Source organism: Tinamus guttatus, unplaced genomic scaffold (assembly GCF_059628265.1).
Source record: "Tinamus guttatus ecotype Peru unplaced genomic scaffold, ASM5962826v1 Tinamus_guttatus_pri_ptg000778l, whole genome shotgun sequence".
Classification (NCBI taxonomy): domain Eukaryota; kingdom Metazoa; phylum Chordata; class Aves; order Tinamiformes; family Tinamidae; genus Tinamus; species Tinamus guttatus.
The window spans coordinates 144,274-164,152 of record NW_028289312.1 but is presented as its reverse complement, the minus strand read 5'-3'; the positions used below and the strand labels follow the sequence as shown (position 1 = coordinate 164,152).

At 36.3% G+C, this 19,879-nt stretch overlaps 1 protein-coding gene across 2 annotated transcripts in view; it reads right to left on the bottom strand.

Moving 5' to 3' along the window:
* The window catches only part of LOC104577810 (TLE family member 4, transcriptional corepressor), a 98,164-nt gene that overhangs the window by 65,113 nt on the left and 13,172 nt on the right, over positions 1-19,879 (bottom strand). For both annotated transcript variants that reach the window (XM_088537464.1, XM_088537465.1), the window contains exon 5: positions 1,660-1,722. In XM_088537464.1, the coding sequence (XP_088393590.1) occupies positions 1,660-1,722 (63 nt within the window). The remainder of the gene's footprint in view (positions 1-1,659; positions 1,723-19,879) is intronic.

Genomic DNA, 19,879 nt, shown 5'->3' with positions numbered 1-19,879 from the left:
ATTCCTAGCCTCGTGGTCAGAAGATTGTTAAACAGTAATCAGGACTGTTGGCTCACAGTTCACTAGTTTCTGAATAGGAACCCCACAAGAGAGATTCTCCCTGTCTGAAAAAGAAATATGATGTGCAGCCTTCACAATGGCTCCTGCCTTCAGTGAAGGCACTTAAAATGTACCAATATTAGCTTTCAGGAGAATAACTCTAGGTCATTCACCTCTGGGGACAGTAGAGCACAACACACACAGAACAGAGAAAAAAAAAAGAGAGTATTCAAATTAATCCTGCTCAGACACCGTTAACGTCCCCAAACTTACTACCTTTTCTTTTTTAATTCCACATGAACACCCAGAGAGAGTAGAAGCCAATATTTTCAAAATCAAAAGCCAAATCTGCTAGACACTCTAAATGAAACTTTTTCTCTTCAAATATATTCTAATTCTAAGCCCATCCAGCCCACCTCTGCTTTTTTAACTGGCAAGAAACATACCTATCCTTAGGGAAAACATGGGCTGGGTTTGTGGAAGTAAACAAAACAAAACAAAACCAAAAAACAAACAAACAAACAAACAAACAAAAAAACAGAATTTGAGCTGTGTAATAAAATGAAGATTACTGCAAGATTTCAGCTGAAAAAAATAGTAATATAATTAGTACTAATAAACTAGTGCCAACTGTGTAAATACTCCAGAAAAGATATCACTGCCACAGAAATGCCAATCCTGTGTCTTTGCTAGGATCACAACTTTGCTTGCCAAGTACTTGCTTCTGCCTTTGTTTTAAAATTGTGTCATTTAGCACTCATGGGTATGAATCAGTTTTACACATCATTTTTATATGCTATGTAATACTGCTGAAGAGTAACAAAAAGCCCCGGTAACTGGATGTATTGTATTTCTGTAGCAGTCAAAGTACAAAATCAACAGATCACTTCAGATTCAGACAGGTCTTAAATTCCAGCTCATTTTACTTTGTACATAACTGTGAGATGGCTCCCTCACCCAGCATCAATCAACTTCCCCAAGCCTAGATCCCTCAAAGCATCTACAGTGCTCTCAGGATAATATCCAAAATGATAATTTTTTAAAAAATGAATGTGTAGAGAAATTAGCCCATAGCAAGCTTTAATCTTCTGTCTATATTCCCCAAATACACAGGAAGTTTAAAATGAGTTAAGGTAGTATGCAATCTGAGATGGAGATAGGGGAAAAAGAGGTGGGAAAAATGGGCTGCATTAGTATGTCTATTATGTTGAGCATTACGGTTCAACAAGATAACACAGAAGTTTCTCCTGAATTTTAAAGCCCACTGCCAAGAACATAGAACAAATCATCCCTTTCTAGCATTTCTACAAGCTATCCTCTAATTCCACATTGATAAGACATAATTCTGAACACTGTTTTTGCACATGAGAGCAAAATACTGAAAAAACTAACATTTTGCTTAGCACATTACAACGTGTGTTCCATTACATAAAAATACTTAAATGATATTACAGTGGACCTGGAGAACATAATGAGGCTACAGTGAGAGCAGTACATGGAGAGCCATCCACAAGCACCAAGAGATTCATAAGGAAACAATTTCAATACATAGTCCCACTTTTGTAACAGGGGTGATAAGAAAAGCGTTTAGATGAGTACCAGTACAAACTACTACCTTACCTCTTGAGACAGGAAGGGAATGACTTGTGCACATATAGCATTCAGCCTCTTGACGATTTCTGCCTGCAAGTGACAAGAAGGAAAAAAGTATAATTACATAAATTCTCAGATATGATTGTCACCCATGAACACAGAACACACATTTGTTGTGTTCTCTTCTCCGGTCATCCTCTGGTCAGGATAGATTATAAAAAAAATAATAGAAGCATTTGGAGAGCTACTCAACCAAACATTACAGCTACTGTTAATCATTTCTGGCTAAAAAGGTTTTCTTATGAAAATATAGCTTAGAAGTTCCATGCAACACAAAGAAAAGTTCATTTTCCTTATGAAATCAAACACAATTATACTTCTCAAAGTCTTCAGAAGATGTAATGAGAACAACAACAACAACAACAAAAAAAGGATACTGGCTACCACACTAAATTTTCTCTCACAACGGAAAGAAGGACCATTTCATTACAACAGTGTAAGCGCAAGCAAATGGAACAACTAAAGGAATAACTTCCATACTAACGCTGTCGATTATGAGACCATTAGCAACACAATTTGCAATATGACTTAATCATTTTACCACATATTTTAGAGAGAAGAAAAAAGCACCTTTTTATAATATTTTGCTAGTATCTAATGCAAGCTTAATACTAGCTACTTTCACATTGCAGGTGTGATGAGTTGCCAACAAATAACTTTTTAATTTTATATTGCAAATCAATTCTTATTCTGTATTTTTCATCTGTAAATCTCAACAGAGATTGAAGTCATTTGGATAGATAACACAAAAAATATAGCTCCAGAGGCAAAATATTTACAGCCACACATACTTTCTTACAATAAATTATGACTTCAGTCAGTTAGAGTAACCTGAGTGATTTTATAGTAAGATGGAATGTTCTTTCTGTGAGGTCACTAAATGTATGACAAAGATGTATACACTTGTGTAATGTAATTTAGGCTTCCTTCTTGCATCCACCACCTTTCCAGCATTTTTTGCTACATAGTCTTTAAAATAATTTTTTGCTACATAGTCTTTTAAATAACAAACTTCTAGAAACATACAACGGAAAGACTCAGAAAGGCAGTAAAAAGGAGAGCGCTACATATACAATAAATCTGTGTTCAAAAAATATTACAGCTACACATCTATGTAACCAGAAGACATGGTACACTAGAGCTAAGGGTACAGTGAAACTTGCTCTGCCCCCTCGTGTGTACTGCGATACACTTGAGCTAACACACATAATACTTTTGCAAACAATACAATTTCTTGATTTCTTTGAAATCCATTTAAGCCCCTGCAGGCTACTTAGAGAGCAATTTCAATGTTACACTGTCCAAGTACCTCCTCGCTGGTCCTGACTCTTTATGTAAGCTCCTGTTTCATTAAAATAATGCATTTTAATATATTTTCATCATTCACCTACTATACACTTTCAGTTTATTCAACAGCACAGATACCTTAAATGATACTTGGAAACAAATTCAGTTCACTACAATGCTAAATTACCTGCTAATTTCCAAGGTCTAACTATGTCTATATCAGACAGTCTGCACTGTAAAACTTAAATACCCTTTTAAATAAACAGCATATACTACACTACTTTATACTGAGATTTATGAACTGTTTGTTATATAAAGCAGTACAGAGAGCTCTAAGATGTGCATCTAAGCTTCCGCAGGAGAGGTTGCATGACCTAATATTGCATTATTTCAGAAACAATATTTGATTATGGAATTGTAGACTGTAATGTGATACAAAGCTTCAAGGAACCTGAATTGCAGCTGTCTGAGCATTTTAAGTATTTTAGCAATTTAAGCAATTCTGAATTTGGTGTCTCAGCCATGATACTGTTTTTTAAAGGAATCTCTCAAGAGTCTTAAAACCAAAGAGGAAACTACACATCTTACTCTTCAAGGCTTTTCGAAGCAAAGAGAAAACTCCAAAGTGCCTGCTTATTTGAGCAGAGTGCCCTTTGCTCCACAATTTAACACACCCTTTACCCATCTTCAGTTCTGGATAAATCATATAAAGATGCATCTTTCACAGAACATCTTTAATAATAAAAGACACATCATGCTTTCCTCTGCCACAAACCCCTCCTCCCACCTATCTTTAAAACACACATAGCAAGCTTACCCAACTCCTATATAGCCACTGCTGTATAGGAGCAGCAACTAAGGTCTCCTGGTGTGCCTTTGCCTCAGTCCATGCCCAATACGAGACCACTTTTCACCATAACTGTTATCTTGGATACCTTTACTGCACTACTGAGGAAGTCAGAATAAAACTTGCATAAAGTGCAAGGTAACTACATAAAGCACAGTTGTAAAAAGCTTGCAATTCATATGTTTAAGGCCAGAAGCGACTGTCTTATCGGACCCCTATCAGAACTCCACAATTTCACCAATTCCTCCATCAAGGCCAGTTCCAGTTCTGCTAAAACACAACTTAGTCAATAAAACAAATGCACTGAAAATACTTTAAGGCATTTCTCCTCAATTAAAGATTATGTTCATACTGAATTTCAACATTCAATGCTACATTTTAGCTATGGTAAGAGTGCCTTTTTGCCTTTTTTTTTAATCATGCCCATCCCCTCCAAAACAAGGACATTTCCCTGATCCTCTTAGAAGTGAAAAAGTTTTTGAAACATTTTTATTCAATATTTATATAGAATTTACTTCAGGCAGATTCTGAGCATGGGAAATGTCAAGCTTAAAAGTGGGTTCCAAAAAACTGACAAGCAACTGAAAACAGGTGATGGAATATGAACAGTTATACAACTTTAATAACCTTTGGGTATCAATCCCACAGGAATACAAAACAGCGAAAGTCTTTTCATGTTGTACGCAGAAAAATGAACCGATCGAAATAGCACCCAGCTCTTATGCAGTGTACAGAGAAGAAAAAGAGCTTGCTAATGGCTTCAAGAGATGCTGAGACATCCCTCAGCAGCATTTCTTAGACAGTTGCAAGGGAGCCCACTAAGGCAGTCAGAAAAAAAAATAAAAAAACTTGCTATTCAGAACTATGTGTTAAAACTATTTCTTTTTAAAAGAACGTCCAAAATAACGCCCAAAAACAAACATATATTCTTAGCTTAGCAGCTGCACGTACAGTTCTATTTTGTCACCTCCAACTCTACTACACTTTGATAAATTTTACAGTAATTTCAGGGACTACAATCACTTTGCAGAGGCAAAACAAAATGACTCCAAGGTCTGGTCAATAGAAACAGAAGTAACGAGGAAAGCAACAAGAAGTGTTACCCACCATTCTAACGTCCAGCTGCCTGAGCAGCCAGGACCAACTCATCTGATGAGCAGTAAACCAAAATATTGCCAGAGCAGGACACTTCACATTCCACAAAGCAGATTTCTACAGTGCAGCAGCTTGACTCTGCCACAGCTAACAAGCAGTCAAAAAGAAGACAACAGTTTGACTGAGTGGCTATGCTTAACTGACAGACTGTAGAGGGTCAACAGGATTGAGACATGTGCTGCCTATTGCTGGAGAAGACAGTCAACAGGAAGGCAAAAGGGGGAGGCTGTGTATATATACCAATGCTAGGAAGAATGTGAACAGCTCTGCTTTATGAATAACTTGTCTCTATGGTCTTGCTGAACTAAAGATGCTTCAGAAAGGACACACTATCCACTACTTCATTAATTTATTAAGCCACCGTCCCTTGGCCTGGCAATTGCAATCAGACATCCTCAGAACATGATCATAGGGGTCTACTGTCTCTGTATTCACAGAACAGATTTTGAAGACTACAGGCAGGACAATGAGCTACTCAAAAAAAAAAAAAAAGTCAACTCTTCTTACAGGCAGCAACCACTCTGATACTCCAGAGAGAAGCTGCACCTCCACAGAACTCAAGTAGCAGAAGGAAACTCTGTTTTGGGGTCTGAAATGAGATGTCCAAACAGCTTGCAAAATGTTAAGGGGAATTTGCATATTTCCTGTAAATTTTCATAGAAATAATTTCTCTGAATAATAATTTCATACTAAGGAATTTGTTTTTTTAACTATCAGTAGGAATTTAGCATGGTGAAGCTCTATGTCCACACAATATGTGTGTCAGTCTGTAAGACTGAGCAGAGAGAGAAAAAGACTAACCTGAATTGAGAATTCAGAATGCCTTTCTACACAGCAGAGAAACCTGGAAAAGAAAGCTATGCAACTAAAACACAGAAGTCTTCTGATTCTCCCTATCTAGTTGGGTAGCTAAACACAAAAGGTAAAAAGCAGCTTTAAGTGAATGTTTATTAGTTTAAGAATCCTATTATGTGATAAATTGTTTGGTGTTAGGACTGCCTGAGGATATTGACAATCTTGCACTGGGAATACTCTCTGCAATGAACATTACTAGTAGTACAAAATTTAACAGTTAACAAAATTCTGTGATACTAGAATGTTTCCCTCATAACCTCAGTCAGTATTAGGTATTAAATTAATGACCCCACAACATAACAGCTCAATAACTAAAAGGCACATTCTACGTGTTTTTGTGGAATATAGTAACCAAACGAAAACCGTCTTAAACCAGATATTTTCATGGAATTGCTTGACATGGAAATATTTTCTGCAATGAACTTTAGGGAATAATACAATAGCAACATGTTTAATTTTTATTACCAAGTATGATTAAATCAATCTGACACTAGCTTAGCACAAACTTCTTGCTAGGCCATCCTAAAGCCTGAAGGTGAAACTCTGATATAGGTTAACATCTCAGGAGGTCTCTTCTTACTGTCATTAGACCAAGCCTGAAAACTCTACTCCATTCTTCTTCACATAACACGCCAAATAAAAAAAATTTACATCAATGTAGAAAACATATTTTATTTTTTGTTTTGAAACCTACATTCAAAAACTAGTTTAAGATCTTTTTATTTAGATGTCATGCCAATAAGGATTTCAGGATCAATCTAGTTGGCAGGAGAAGAAAAAGCATGATTTCATAAAATCAGGCAGCCAATTCCTCACATTGAAAGCTAAAGTTGCCTCGGAAACACTGCTACTTCAATGATCATCTAATTTTGCCTCTTTTATCTCATGGGACCAAGCTTTTGAGAGGCATCATTTATTTACAGGCCTTTCCACTGGGCTTCAGTTATTGGCCAATAATGCTGTGGACACACACTTCTAATGGCCTATGTTTTGAAACCGAGTCTAATCTAATGGCGCAGAGCCCAAACTCCTTTTCCAGCATAGCCATTAAAGGATGTAGGTTATTGCCGTTGTCACCATTGATATTTGTCATTGTAATGTAATTAGGGCCCTAAAATGATGCATTACAGCCCTTGGCACAGCTTCTATTAAAATCTTTTCTTCTGCTCACTGAACTGCGACCTGCTTTCTGATGAATAACAGACAGACAGCTCTAGGCTCAGGAGCAGATTCATCAAAGAAGTATTTTTCAGCTTTGGAAATAAAAGAAATCAGTAAATAACAGAGGGCAACCTAAGAAGAAAAGCACAAGAAGGGAAAAAAAAAAGTAGAAAGTAAAAAAAAAAAAAAAAAAAAAAACAGCTCGCAGCACATTTGAATTTCATCTGACCACTTGAAATTCTGATTGCATCTGATGAATCATTCTTAGGACAATATATTCCCAGCCTGTGAATCACATGGTTAATCAGGGCCCTAATCTGCTATCCATCAGCCTATGCCAGCACTGTAACTTCCAATCAAATTTATAGGTTATGTGGGTCATGCATCCCTGAACAACTACATCCACAGATATCCCATTTAAACCAGCACAGGTTCTGAAATACTGTTGTTAGGGTTACTGAATGTTATAACACTATTCAAAGCTTTATGAAAGCTCCTGATAAACAGCTGCTAAATTATTGCCTATGGATGCAGTATGATGCTCTGAAATAGCATTAATGACCCAATAAAAGGGCAATTGTTCATGCTAAAATATGAAAAGGATAGCTTTGGCTGCCACAGTTTGTCAAATATGTTAACAAACATCGACACTTCTATTACTCTCCTTTCCATAAATACAAAAGATGTTTGGTTTTGCATAAAAATTCATCAACATTCACCCAGAAACAATCAGGGAGAGACAGGTAGCAAAAGCCTAAGCTGGAATTGTCTTACTATTTATCTTATCTAATATAGGCTTTTATTGCCTGCATCCTTTGGGATACACCTACAAAAGATACTATTTTAACATTCAGCTCTTTTCATAACCATTTACATGGTTGTTAAAAAAAATAGTAAATATTTATCAACTACAATTTTAATAAGTCCTCTGTTACGTTTTGTTATGCATATAAGGAGGCAATAATAAAACACAAGAGCAACTGCTTAAGTCAATGATTTAGCTAACAGTGTTATTGACCAAAGCAATTAGGGAACAATGTTTAAATGGTATTTAATTATCTAAATAGGCATATAAGTAATTTTAAAAATCTGACGCTTAAAAATGCATCCAATGGGGTAGGAAGAAAGTGCCTATAACAACCAGATATTTTTGAAACATTTTTAAAAGACAAGCCTGAGAGCAAGGCTAGACCGAAGTTCCCAGCCCCGAAACACACTACCAGCACTGGCTGGTCCTGAGGCAACTAACGCAGAGCAACTACCGCACTGAGGATGTACGGGAGAGCATGCGGACAGACTATCAGACTCCTAAATCCTTTTGAAAATGTCACTTAGGAGATTAATTTAATTTACCCTTGCTGCACACTCCTAAAACTGGAGTTAAACACACAGTAAAACATGTTTAAAGTGCTTTGATAAGTATTTTAGCATATGTCTCAATTCTTAGCAAAAATGGGGTTGAAAACAAAAGAAAGAGTCATATAAACTTCAGATATTAAAACTCAGAATTTTTCTAACAGATATAGAATTCAGAAACGATTTCTTGCTTTAAAATCTCCATTTGCAGTCATTTTTTAGCAGAGAAAAAGCAAAATTGGGATTTTATTTATAGTACATAAACTTTAGGAATATATTTCCACTATATTTCATAAAGTTATATAGTTATTATAATTATAAAAATTGCTGGTAAAGAATTACCACTGGAGGCTGTAGGTCTATCAGTGGAATGGAAACAAAACTGCTATATATGTATTATTGAAATAAAACAGAATAATAAAATACTATTGGGAAACCCATTTCAGAAGGCAGTAGGAAAAAATATATGTAATTACACTTTCAGAAAAATAATCTGAAACAACTGTTATTTCAGGTTTAATTTGTTTTACACAATGCAGCCTTTACCGAAAAGATCAATCTAGTTTATTAAGTGCTTACCAAGAACACATGTACACACCCATATTATCTAAACAGCATTTCCCAAATTAGTGAGAATAAAAGATTGCTACACTGTATGAGACACACTGCAATTCTGAATAAAACAAGCAAAAAAAAACAATCTTACTATTCACAGAAAATTAACTCTTCTTTCATAAAGAAGAATGGTTTTTGTTTTAATCACAGACTGTTTTCATGAAGTACTTACTCCAGCTCTACAAAACTGGAGAAAATATTGCAAGCCTTGAATATAAAATTTATTTTCAGACATAGCAAAATGCTACTTCAAAACTAAGCCACAAAGAATCTAGTCTTGCTAGGAAAGAAAGGCAAAAAAGTTTCCAGTGAGAAAACAGTTTCTTCAATAAACCAATTGCTCAAGTTGAATGGATTCAATTTTTACAGGAGAACTGAATGAAATGTGGCCATGAGACTGTCAAATAAACACAGATACCTTCTCCAACTCACTTTCCTATCAACATCCTTTATAAACATCCTAGTTAAATTCAGTACGTACTGTAAACTTGATACTCATCCTTTTATACATTAATTTAGAGGGTTATTTTGCATAAAATGCTGCAGACAGCAACACAGGCAATAAGTTGAAACGGCAGAATTTTAAGAATTAATTTGCTAATGCACATCCTGACCTGTGGGCTGCTGAAGTCAACGAGTGAGACGAGGCTTTTATTTAAGGTCTTAAGAACCATATGAAAATCATTTGGGCAAGAAAAGATATATACTGAATCATCTGTGTCATTCATGATTAAGACAATAAAAAGCAAATCTAATAAGGTGATATATAAACACATTTCTAGATTGTCACTTTATGAAGTCAACACTTCTAAAAATATCTACTACTGTCTGCAAGTAGGGACATAGCAATGTACAGTCTGGACACTTACGTACACCCTCCACTCTTCCAGCTCCACCAGGTTATGCCTTATACTACTTACATATCCACAAGCATATTGATCATCTGGAAGAAGGGCTGCAAATGGAATTTAAAATGGCAGAAACTGGCTTCAATTTGCCTTTCACTATTATAGCAGGAAACACTTGCTCAAAAAGCAGTCAAAAACAAGGAAGAGGGGGACATTGCCAAGAGATATCAGAGAACCATAAGAACAGCTCCATAGTCCACCTAACTACTGTCTGTCACTTACCAGCAACCCTCAACACATTTCATGGTAACACATATTTTGTGAAATACAGCCTCATAGGAATGAGTAGTTTCCATCTCTCTCTATGAACTGCAGAAATCTGGCTTTCCAAAGAAAGGGTGTGAGGTGGGGGGAAGCATATAAAATTGTGGTGTCACAGTATGGCAGCTCCAGCTTTGAGCTCACTTTTTTGCTTCTGTCTTGTAACTGCACTTAAGTCAGAATTTCACATCCCACGTAAACTAAAATGCAGCTATACATGCACAACCATTTCTTTCTTACTACTTGATTTTTCCTCTCGCATTTCCCACTAAAGTCTCTGACCATAGTTGTTCTGTGGAAATGACAAAATGGGTCAATTTGAACTCAACCTTACAACTATACATATATAGTGTTTCTACTGTACAATAAACATGCCATAAAATATCCAGTTTAAATTTAATTAGCTAAAATAGGCCCCCTATTTATTTACCCCAGAGGGTCATAATATGGTATTTGGTGACAGACGTAACAATAGCCAAAGAGAAATACTGCAAATTAAGAGTTTCAATCTATACAATATGCATTGTAAAGAAGCAAGAAATGGTGATAGAGTCAGAAACTATTCTCAGTACACTTGCATTTACCTTGATATGTATGTATTTACTTTGATATGATATGTAAAATGATATGTATTACCTTTTGGACAAAAAAAGAAACCCTACATTTCAACAACAGCTGAAAGTCTCTAGCAGTTGAGATCTAGAAGAAATCATATTTTAAAAATACACGTATATAGTATTTTGGAAAAGTGGCAGTGATGCTCTTCTTAAATGTTACCAGAAAATAAACTCTAAAAAATATTTTCCCCGCATAATATGCATGGTAGGGCCAAACTGTCACTTCTAATTCCCACTGGCAGTTAAATTTTCATTTACAAATTCACAAAACTTAAGATTCCAAGATGGTTACAAGCCCATTATCATGCATCCATTCTCTGTATTACAGTTACAGGGCTTACATATTGCTCCAAACATTAATCACTGAGAAATTGTATATTATCAAGGTTTAGAAAGATGAAGATTGTGCCAGACTTCAATTGCATGTACAAGGTCAAAGTGTCTCCATCTTGAAGCTTGCAAAAAACACTGCAACCAATATTATCACACTGTATTTTGCTCTTCTCCAGACAAAAAAAAAAAAAAAAAAAAAAAAAAAACTGTAGGTTCTCTAGCAAGTGTCATTCCAGCTTTTAGAGAGCTAGGTAAAAGTAATCAATAAACTTACATAAGCGGCAACCAAAAGTCCCCCATAAAAACAGAAAAAGCAATGTGACTAGTGAACTCAATTTATCTTCTTCCAGATTGATCTGAAGGTCAGGAATCAACAACACTATTATTTTTATTCTACTTCTGGTTTAGTGACCTCATGAGCCTCAAGCCTGCAAATCAGACGTGGAGGTGGAGAGGTGGGGCCCATAACCTATTGGATTCATTGATAATTACGTTTTACCATACATATTTTTTAAAGACACAAAAATACTACGAATCAGCAAACTAACTTATTTAGTAGATTTGTTAGGTCTAGTGACAAGAATTCCTGCACTGTTTAAAAAACATGTCATATTTAATTTTCAAACCAACATGCTTTACACGATGTGGTGGGTAGCTATCAATTAATTAAGAGATCAAGCAAAACACACATATTTAGACCACTTTTTCTTGAAATATGCAAGGGAAACAAGCACCTCCTCTCTGCTGCATTTTTCTCTTGCATTATGAAAATGAACAATATGTGGACATGATTCCTATGCACTATGGTAACATGTTTCCGTATCTGATGTAACTTGATAAGTAAAAATCTTGCAGCTTTTAACATGCTACACAGCAATATAACAATAATAATTAAAAAAAAAATCCTAGAAAAAAAATGATGAAAGAATTATGCAGTGGATTTTATTGCAATGCTATAATCAGGGGCCAACTTCAGATCCTTGCAGTGACATATATTCAAATAAAGCATGTTACATCTTGAGCTTTTTGTAATCAAGCAAAAATACAATATCTTTTAACTCTTTTGTGATTTTTCTTTTAAGTAAAAACCTAGTTTCTGGAATCAAATGACTATCTCAAAGTTGGATTTTATTTAAAACATATTTATCTCTTCTCACTTAGAAAACATAAAAAAAAAAAAACAAGAAAAAACATATGGAATTTGTCTATAGTGCTACAAGTATGTGAGCAGAAGACACTTTCTTTAACTCTAAACATAAAATGAAGTTTAGACTTGAGATGCTGACTGATGACTTCTTCATGTTTTAAGAGGTTGCTACCAGATTTCTGCTGAAGTACCAGCTGGGAGTTTCCACTGTAGCATTGTAAGAATGGGTAAGCTAGATGGGCCTTGCACAGTATTGCTTATGGTGAGAGGATGCCAATCCCTTTTCTCTAGCACAGAGTAAACTCAGTTAAGTAGGAAAATATACTGGAGGTGAGAAACAAAGCATATTTATTCAAAAATAAAATACCAGAAGTCCCAGTATTGCATATATCCCTACCACCACTCAGATGATACTGATTCATATTCATATTTTTCAAGTAAAACATGCTCAGTGACTATTAGCTCAACAGGAAATGATTCTTTATGTAGCAGAATGCTGCTCTTAAGCAACCAACAAAAAAAAACAGTCTATATCTTTGAATCCTATTGAGGAGAAAATATTGATATAAATTGTCATGGCTCATAATCTCAGTCACTGTGAATCATAAATACCCCTGCTGAAAATAATTCTATTTGGATTTCAGCATTTCTGTAACTTGGCTTCAGCAGCACCTACCATTTTTGCCTTTAAGTGGAGGAGGACAAGGAAAGAATCAGGTCATTTTATCTTTCAAAATGTGAATATTTAACAAGTGGTAGTTTCACTAGTTAAGTACATCTAAAATAATCAGTCGGCTTATGATTTGCTTTTTAACCTTCTTAAGAAGATATATTTGCAAAGCAAATCATAAGACATTTGTAAGACATGAATGCTGAAATATATTCAGGAAATTAAGTTGTCCAAGACAGCTGGATAGACTAAGCATACCTTGATGTTCAATTCAATTGAATGGCATTCTCCCAGCAAAACTCCCACCAAGACAGACTCAGAGGAAAGTGACACTAAATGATGTTTTTCGTTAAACTACATCAGCATTACTGAAGTTTTCAAATATCATCCAAGGGGGATTTTAATTGAAAATAAACTTTTTAAAGAAATTACTTACAAAGTTTAAAAAAAAATGCCATAAAAAGTAGAACATGGAGCAAAGCAGAATTCGTCTGAGAAATACGTGTTACATACATTTCATGAAAACTTTTTCAGTGTAGTAACCCCCTGAGAAATCACGCTCTGGGTGGAGAGATACTATGAACTGCATTGATTTCAAACAAATTCTCAAGACACACCTATAAGCTAAGTGTGTACTGCATTGTACTGCAAATAATTGACTTCAAGTAACAGATCTGGAATATATACAGCAGGTAAAATGTGAAGAAATGGAAAGGAGCTAATAATCAGTCCTATAAAATGTGACTAACCACTGTGTGATAATGAAATCAACACATCGTTCCATTGACATACATTGTTATCATAAAAGGCACTACTCAAAAAGGATGCCTTCATAAGGTTTCTCCAATGCATTCTGTTAGAAAACCCGATGGATCAGAAATAAGAATTGTGCTCCCAGCAATTATAGTGCCTCTAGAGCATCTTTCTGTAGTTCTTGCTGTACAATTCTTGCTGTAGTTCCACACACACTTCGAACTGTCTTGAAAGCTGGCACAGCCCCTGAGGAGGCTGTCCCCTTGCCCAGCTACTCCTCTTCACCCCACTCTTATGCTAACAGCACGTGTGTGGCTACGAGGTTCACCAGGCAAGGCACTTAGCCAAATTAACGCCTCCCTCACAGTTATTTTTAATATAAATACCATTCTTGGACCTAATTAATCATACAGAAAGGATGTAAAAAAATCAATCCTTTCAACATCAAGGCATCTTTTGTCAGCTTAAAGGATACTGGAAGCTACAGTCTAAGACACCCAAAACTCTAGTAGTGAGACTTTTTATGAACACTTAGTACCTTCCTCTTCTAAACTAGAAGACAAGAACAGGGTCAAAAGAGCAAACTGCATAGCAGCACTCTTGGCAAGCTACTCATCTTGTGACATACACCAAGACACTTCTCTTGGCATGGGAAGGCCTTCTGTTTCACATCTTCCACTACCCTGCAACCAAGTTGTACTGCAGTCACCCTATAATAACCTTTTCACTTCTCAGCTAGCACCAAGAACTGTTTAGTTGCAAGCTTTGGCCTGTCTTTGCAATCAGACACTAGATCATCTGATAAACCAAATCACCAATACACATATGAATACTAAATTTAAAATAATAAATGAATTTAAAATGGTGTAAATTCGGCTTGGCAGCAATCTGATGAAGAAACTAAGTGGTGTGGTCAAAACTGCAAATAAAAAAAAACCTCATAAAACAACATATGTTTTTTCAGTTATAGCAGACAGCGTGACAGACAGCAAAACCACATTTCCGTGCCTTTTTTTTTTTTTTTAATGGATCTGTGGCTTTTTGCCACAGAGTAATTCTATGGTTTACCAAAATGAACTCTCTGGGCTTGTTAATTTCATATTTAGTTAGCTAGGGCTGTAATCCTGCCACCCTTTTAACCAGAAAGGTTTAAGGCAAGTGCTTATAGGAAAAATACTCATTCAAATCCTATTATTTTAACCCACAAAGATGCTCAAAGGCTGCATCTATTTTTTTTATGAGTGTCTGTTTTGCATAACATATTACAATTACTCCTTTTCATAAACAGTAGTTTCCCATGACAATTAGAGACCTGGTTCAGCTACTGTTTGCATTAGAAATTTGTGCAAACATATAAAAGGAAACCTGAAAAATCACTGACCTACCTACAGATTGTTTGAAAACCTGTTTGTGAATAACCACTATCTGTTATTCACAAAGACATCAGAAAAAAAGCTGAGCGACCATGGGAGTAGGTTTGATGACGAGTGGGTAGTTCAGACTGCGCTTTCTTTGTGCAAGCTTCAGTAAAGATTAAGTTGGAAAAGATTAACCCTTAATAAGCCAGCTTAAAACAACTCATTTCTTTATTGATAAATTCAGTTTCATTGCTCTAATACATTACATTGTGTTGCTGAATGCAAGATACGAAAAAAACCTTTTTTTTTTTCTTAACAGACACCCAAAAAAGGACACAGACTTTACAATGATAGGTGTAGCTTCAGATCATATGCAAATAACTGAAGGTATTTTAAACTAGCTGCAAAATAGCCCAAGGAGTTTGGGGAACACACAGAACAATGAAGCCCTGCCAATCTGCAGGTTCCAGGGCTTTTTAATTAGCAGGACCTGAGTAGTTCTCTTCATAGGTTGTTAGAAATGCCTCCGAGTACCGTGGTCACACTCCTGAAAACCACAAACATACACCTTATAAACAAAGTTTTTAAAGCAGATGCTGTTTCCAACTAATGTTGCCTAAATCTGTCCAAAATTACTCTCAATATGCATTTCAGAGACTGCATAGAGATCTGGTTGTAAATTAGGTTTTCCTCACTTCTACTGACTAGGCTAGACTATAAATTGAGAGATGTTAGAGTCTCACTAAATTCACAGCTGTTCTGCCTCCAAAATTAGCACCCTTCTCAGGAAGGGTAACTGAGAAAGGCAAAGCAATGATCAGGTCAAGCAACTGACCTATTTTACTTCCTAAATCCCAGTGCTTCACCCAAGTGGAAAAGCACAGCAGTGCTTCAATAGAGAATAATCTACTTCAAATCAACACATTTCACAACCTATCAATCTAATTAAAGAAGAAACATGTGTGCATGTGTATATATGTCATCAAGTATTTCTAAAAAGATCAGTTACAATATTTACATGCCAAATGACAAGAAAAACAGGCTCTTTTCTCCAATGTTTTACTGAAGAAGCTCTCAGACTACTATCTCTTTTCTAAAAACTACAACTTTCATATATCACCAAAACCACATTTACAGTTTCTTACACATTCAGGTGTTCACATACCCAGGGGTGAAGACTTATCCAAAGCTGTGATCCTCACTGTTTAAATATAAAGCAGGTTTGCCTAATCTTTTCACAAGTCATATTGTCAATATCCCTTCAAACCTCTTGGGAAAAAAAAATATTAAGAGCCTGTCACAGCTTCTTATTCTAATAAGCGGGTAGAAATTAAGATAGGGTTAAAAAAAGGACTGGGAATCTAAGTACTTGAGATCAACCCTACCACCACCTTATTCCAGACTAATAGTGCTTAAACCAAGGGGTTCGGTAGGGTTAAAGGAAACCTATATTTTCCTTAACTTTACAATACAATTGTCTTCACCAGAGAATTAAGGTCCCACTGTGCTGCACCCACTATGCATAAATAGTAACAAGCTCCATCTATGGTATTTCTGTGGCATGTGTCCTCCCCCCACCCCCAAGGCCAGGCTGGGGTCATGAGGAAGGAAGTTGGAGACACACTATCACAAGCACAGAAAGTTATTTTTCCAAAAAATCTGTTAAGGTAAGAAAGCAATATTATCCCATTATTATATCATTCCAGATGGAAAAGAGAGGCCGAGAAGACCAATTATTATGGACAAATCTTAATATAAATTAAAATACTGACAGTTTTACCACTGAAAGAGACATCCTCGAAGCATGCTCATTGCCAGCTGGGATGGAGAAGACAGTGGAACTAACAGGGAAGGCAAAACCAGGGCAAAAGTGTCTTGGGAAATAACATCCTGCCCCAAGCATCTTACAAGCTACAGAGATAAACAGAGTCACTCTTAAATGGCTCTCATGTAATAATATCTCTGACAGAGAACTGAGGCAGTGAAGGCCAGAGGTGAAGTCTCAAGAAGGCATGTAAACGGATTTTTAAAGAAGCATAAGCAGACTGCATGTTTGACTCATGGAGAAAGTCAGTAACATGTAAGTGATAAAGAAGATTTTCAAGAATATCTCAACACAGGAGGCATCTACCCACATCACTGTAGATACTTAAATGTACTTCTAGACCTTAAAAATGATGGCTGCAGTCACAAAAGGATTTAGTCATTAGAAATTCAGCATTGCAATATTCTTCCCTTTGTCTCTCTATCTGGAAAATCACACAATGCTGAAGTCACAAAAACACCTAAGAGTTGCTGTCGCCATCACTGAAGCTCCACATTAAGCACTGAGTTCCCTTTCTAGACATGTTCAGATGCGTCTTCACCTTGACAAAGACCAGCACTTGGGCATTCAGCTAAGCCTGGGCAAATATCCGCATCCAATGCAATGCTTCTCCACCCATTTCCCTGAGGGGGCTGAGGATTCCTGCCAGAATTATTCCCACATAAAACACAACAGCAGACTTACATATAACAGCGGTTAAAGAGCTTAATCATAGCATTTATATACATGACTTTAATTCTGGCTTCACTTCTCCTTTCTACCTCTCACAAGAATGCACAACCTGCTAAACTGCTGTGAACTCAGGAAGGGAAATAGTCCCAAATCTTCCACTGCAGCAAAAAAAAAGTTCCTGTTTCAGCCTTCATTCAGAATAACTGTATATGAAAGACAAACCCAGGCTAAAATGCACAGGTGGGTTTGGGACAGGGACTTGAACTCAGCACAAACAACTCCTTTCAGCTAGTCACAGTCCTCCCAAAGTCACACCATGCATCTCTCCAAAACTCATGGTTTACAGACCATGCCAGTAAACATAGACCGCTGCAAACTGAACAGCTTTCTGCTGGGTATTCCAAGTCATTACAACGTTCCCTGACAAACCTGGCTCTCAGTAGCAGATAGGTTGTCTGCTCCATTAAAAAAAAAAAATCCACTACATCTTCAGAAAGTGATTATAGTGATTCTGGGCTGAAACTCTCATGCAAATACAGCATTTCCCAGTAGCATCAAGTTAGGTGGCTAAGTCTTCAAGCAGTATCAGATTTAAGACACACCCCTGACCTCAATATTTCCCTGTTCAGTACCGTGAGTACGTGCTGTGTTTCTCTGGCTCTGTCCTGAATCACCTGATTCTCCATGTACATTGCAATCTTACCTTCAGGTCTGGCAGAATGAAGTCATTTCCACCTTGCTGCTTCAGTCTCTTTGTGGAGAGCTGACAAAGGAGGTTACCCGGGGTATCACAGAAGTCTTCAGCAGAACAGAAACTTGCACCTAGATCTTTCTGAGTACCATACCCTGATAGATGAATCTCGCCTACAGGGAACTCACTGCTTTGCTTCACCTTAATACTGAGAGGTATTTCTTGTGTCTACAGATTTTCACATTCTCCAGGTTTGTCACAGGCTTAAACAAATCTCACGACCCTTCATACAGTTCATACTTAATACAGTATTTTTCTTTGAAAATGTGCAAGCTTAGATTATCCCAAGTTTCTTCTCTCCCACATAAAAAGAACTATTCGTATCAGTGGTCTAGAAGAAACACACCAGAGTTCCAGTCACAAAACAGAGCTACATAAATTGCATGTTGATAGAGAACATATAATTGTATGTCCATAAAGTACAGATGCCCATTCTACTGAAACTATCTTTGGGAGAAAAAAAAATAAGTTTGCAAATGCAAAGAAGCTGGGCATTTGCATATTAAAAGGAAATTCTTATATAACAGAGGTAGGTTTTTGAAATTACCAGGCAATGAAGTTGCTACTGTTAGTCTGAAAAGTATCAAAACTGTGTCTTTAAATGGAAACTCACAACCTCAAAAAAAAAAAAAAAAAAACCACCCCACATGTAACTTCACTGGGACTCTATTCTTGCACAATATTGCGGTGCTAGCATTCCTTACATCTCTTATCAGCATGAGCATAGCTCAGAATAAGAACAATCACTATCTTTAGTCAAACATGGCTTTAGAAAAAGCTTCAGAAACAAATTATTCCTTAGAAATTTCTAGGCTGCCACAGGCATAGAATTTTAACATTTCTCTTATCGTGCCAACTGACACAGGAAATACATTTTGTGTCCAGTTAACCGGTAGATACAGATTAACTAGGAAAAGTTGTGAGAGACTTAAATGCTTTCTGGAAATGCAGGGAAAATATCTTTTTCCTCACGTGGTCCACTTTAAAGACATATTACCACTTCTGTCTCCCCTTACAGACATGTCTAGAAAAACAAGGAGGGTTGTTATTCCTGACTTTATTGAAACAGGAGTTTATATGTTACTTACCTTATTAGGGTATTCCTGTTTATGTATGGACAAATATATGGTAAGAATATTCCACATTAAAACAAAACACAACATACATTTGAAGAGGTCAGCATAAACGCTGTTATAGAACAAGAAAAAAAAAAAAAAAAGCAAGAGTCTTGTATCAATGCTTGGATTTTTCCTTTTTGGAGAAAGACATAGAAAAGAAATAGAGAGTTTCTTCCCCGAAATGAAGAATTACTAACACAAATTGTAAGTAAGCAGCCTGTTCAAACCACAATAGGTTTTTGCAGTTAGGATAGAAAGTCTACTAGTTAAACCAGGTACAAAAATACACCATCTCCTCTTCATTAATACAGGCATGTGGGATGTATTTTGTGCACAAAGTCTTTCCAATCTTTTTGTGCTATTCAAACATTGCAGACTGATATTTTAAGAGGAGGTTAAGTGCCTTGCACTGTCACGCATTTTACAAAATTGTAACAAGCAGACAGCAGTGATGCTGTAGTTAACTCTCTCACGTCAGCACATTGCCATCTTTCAAAG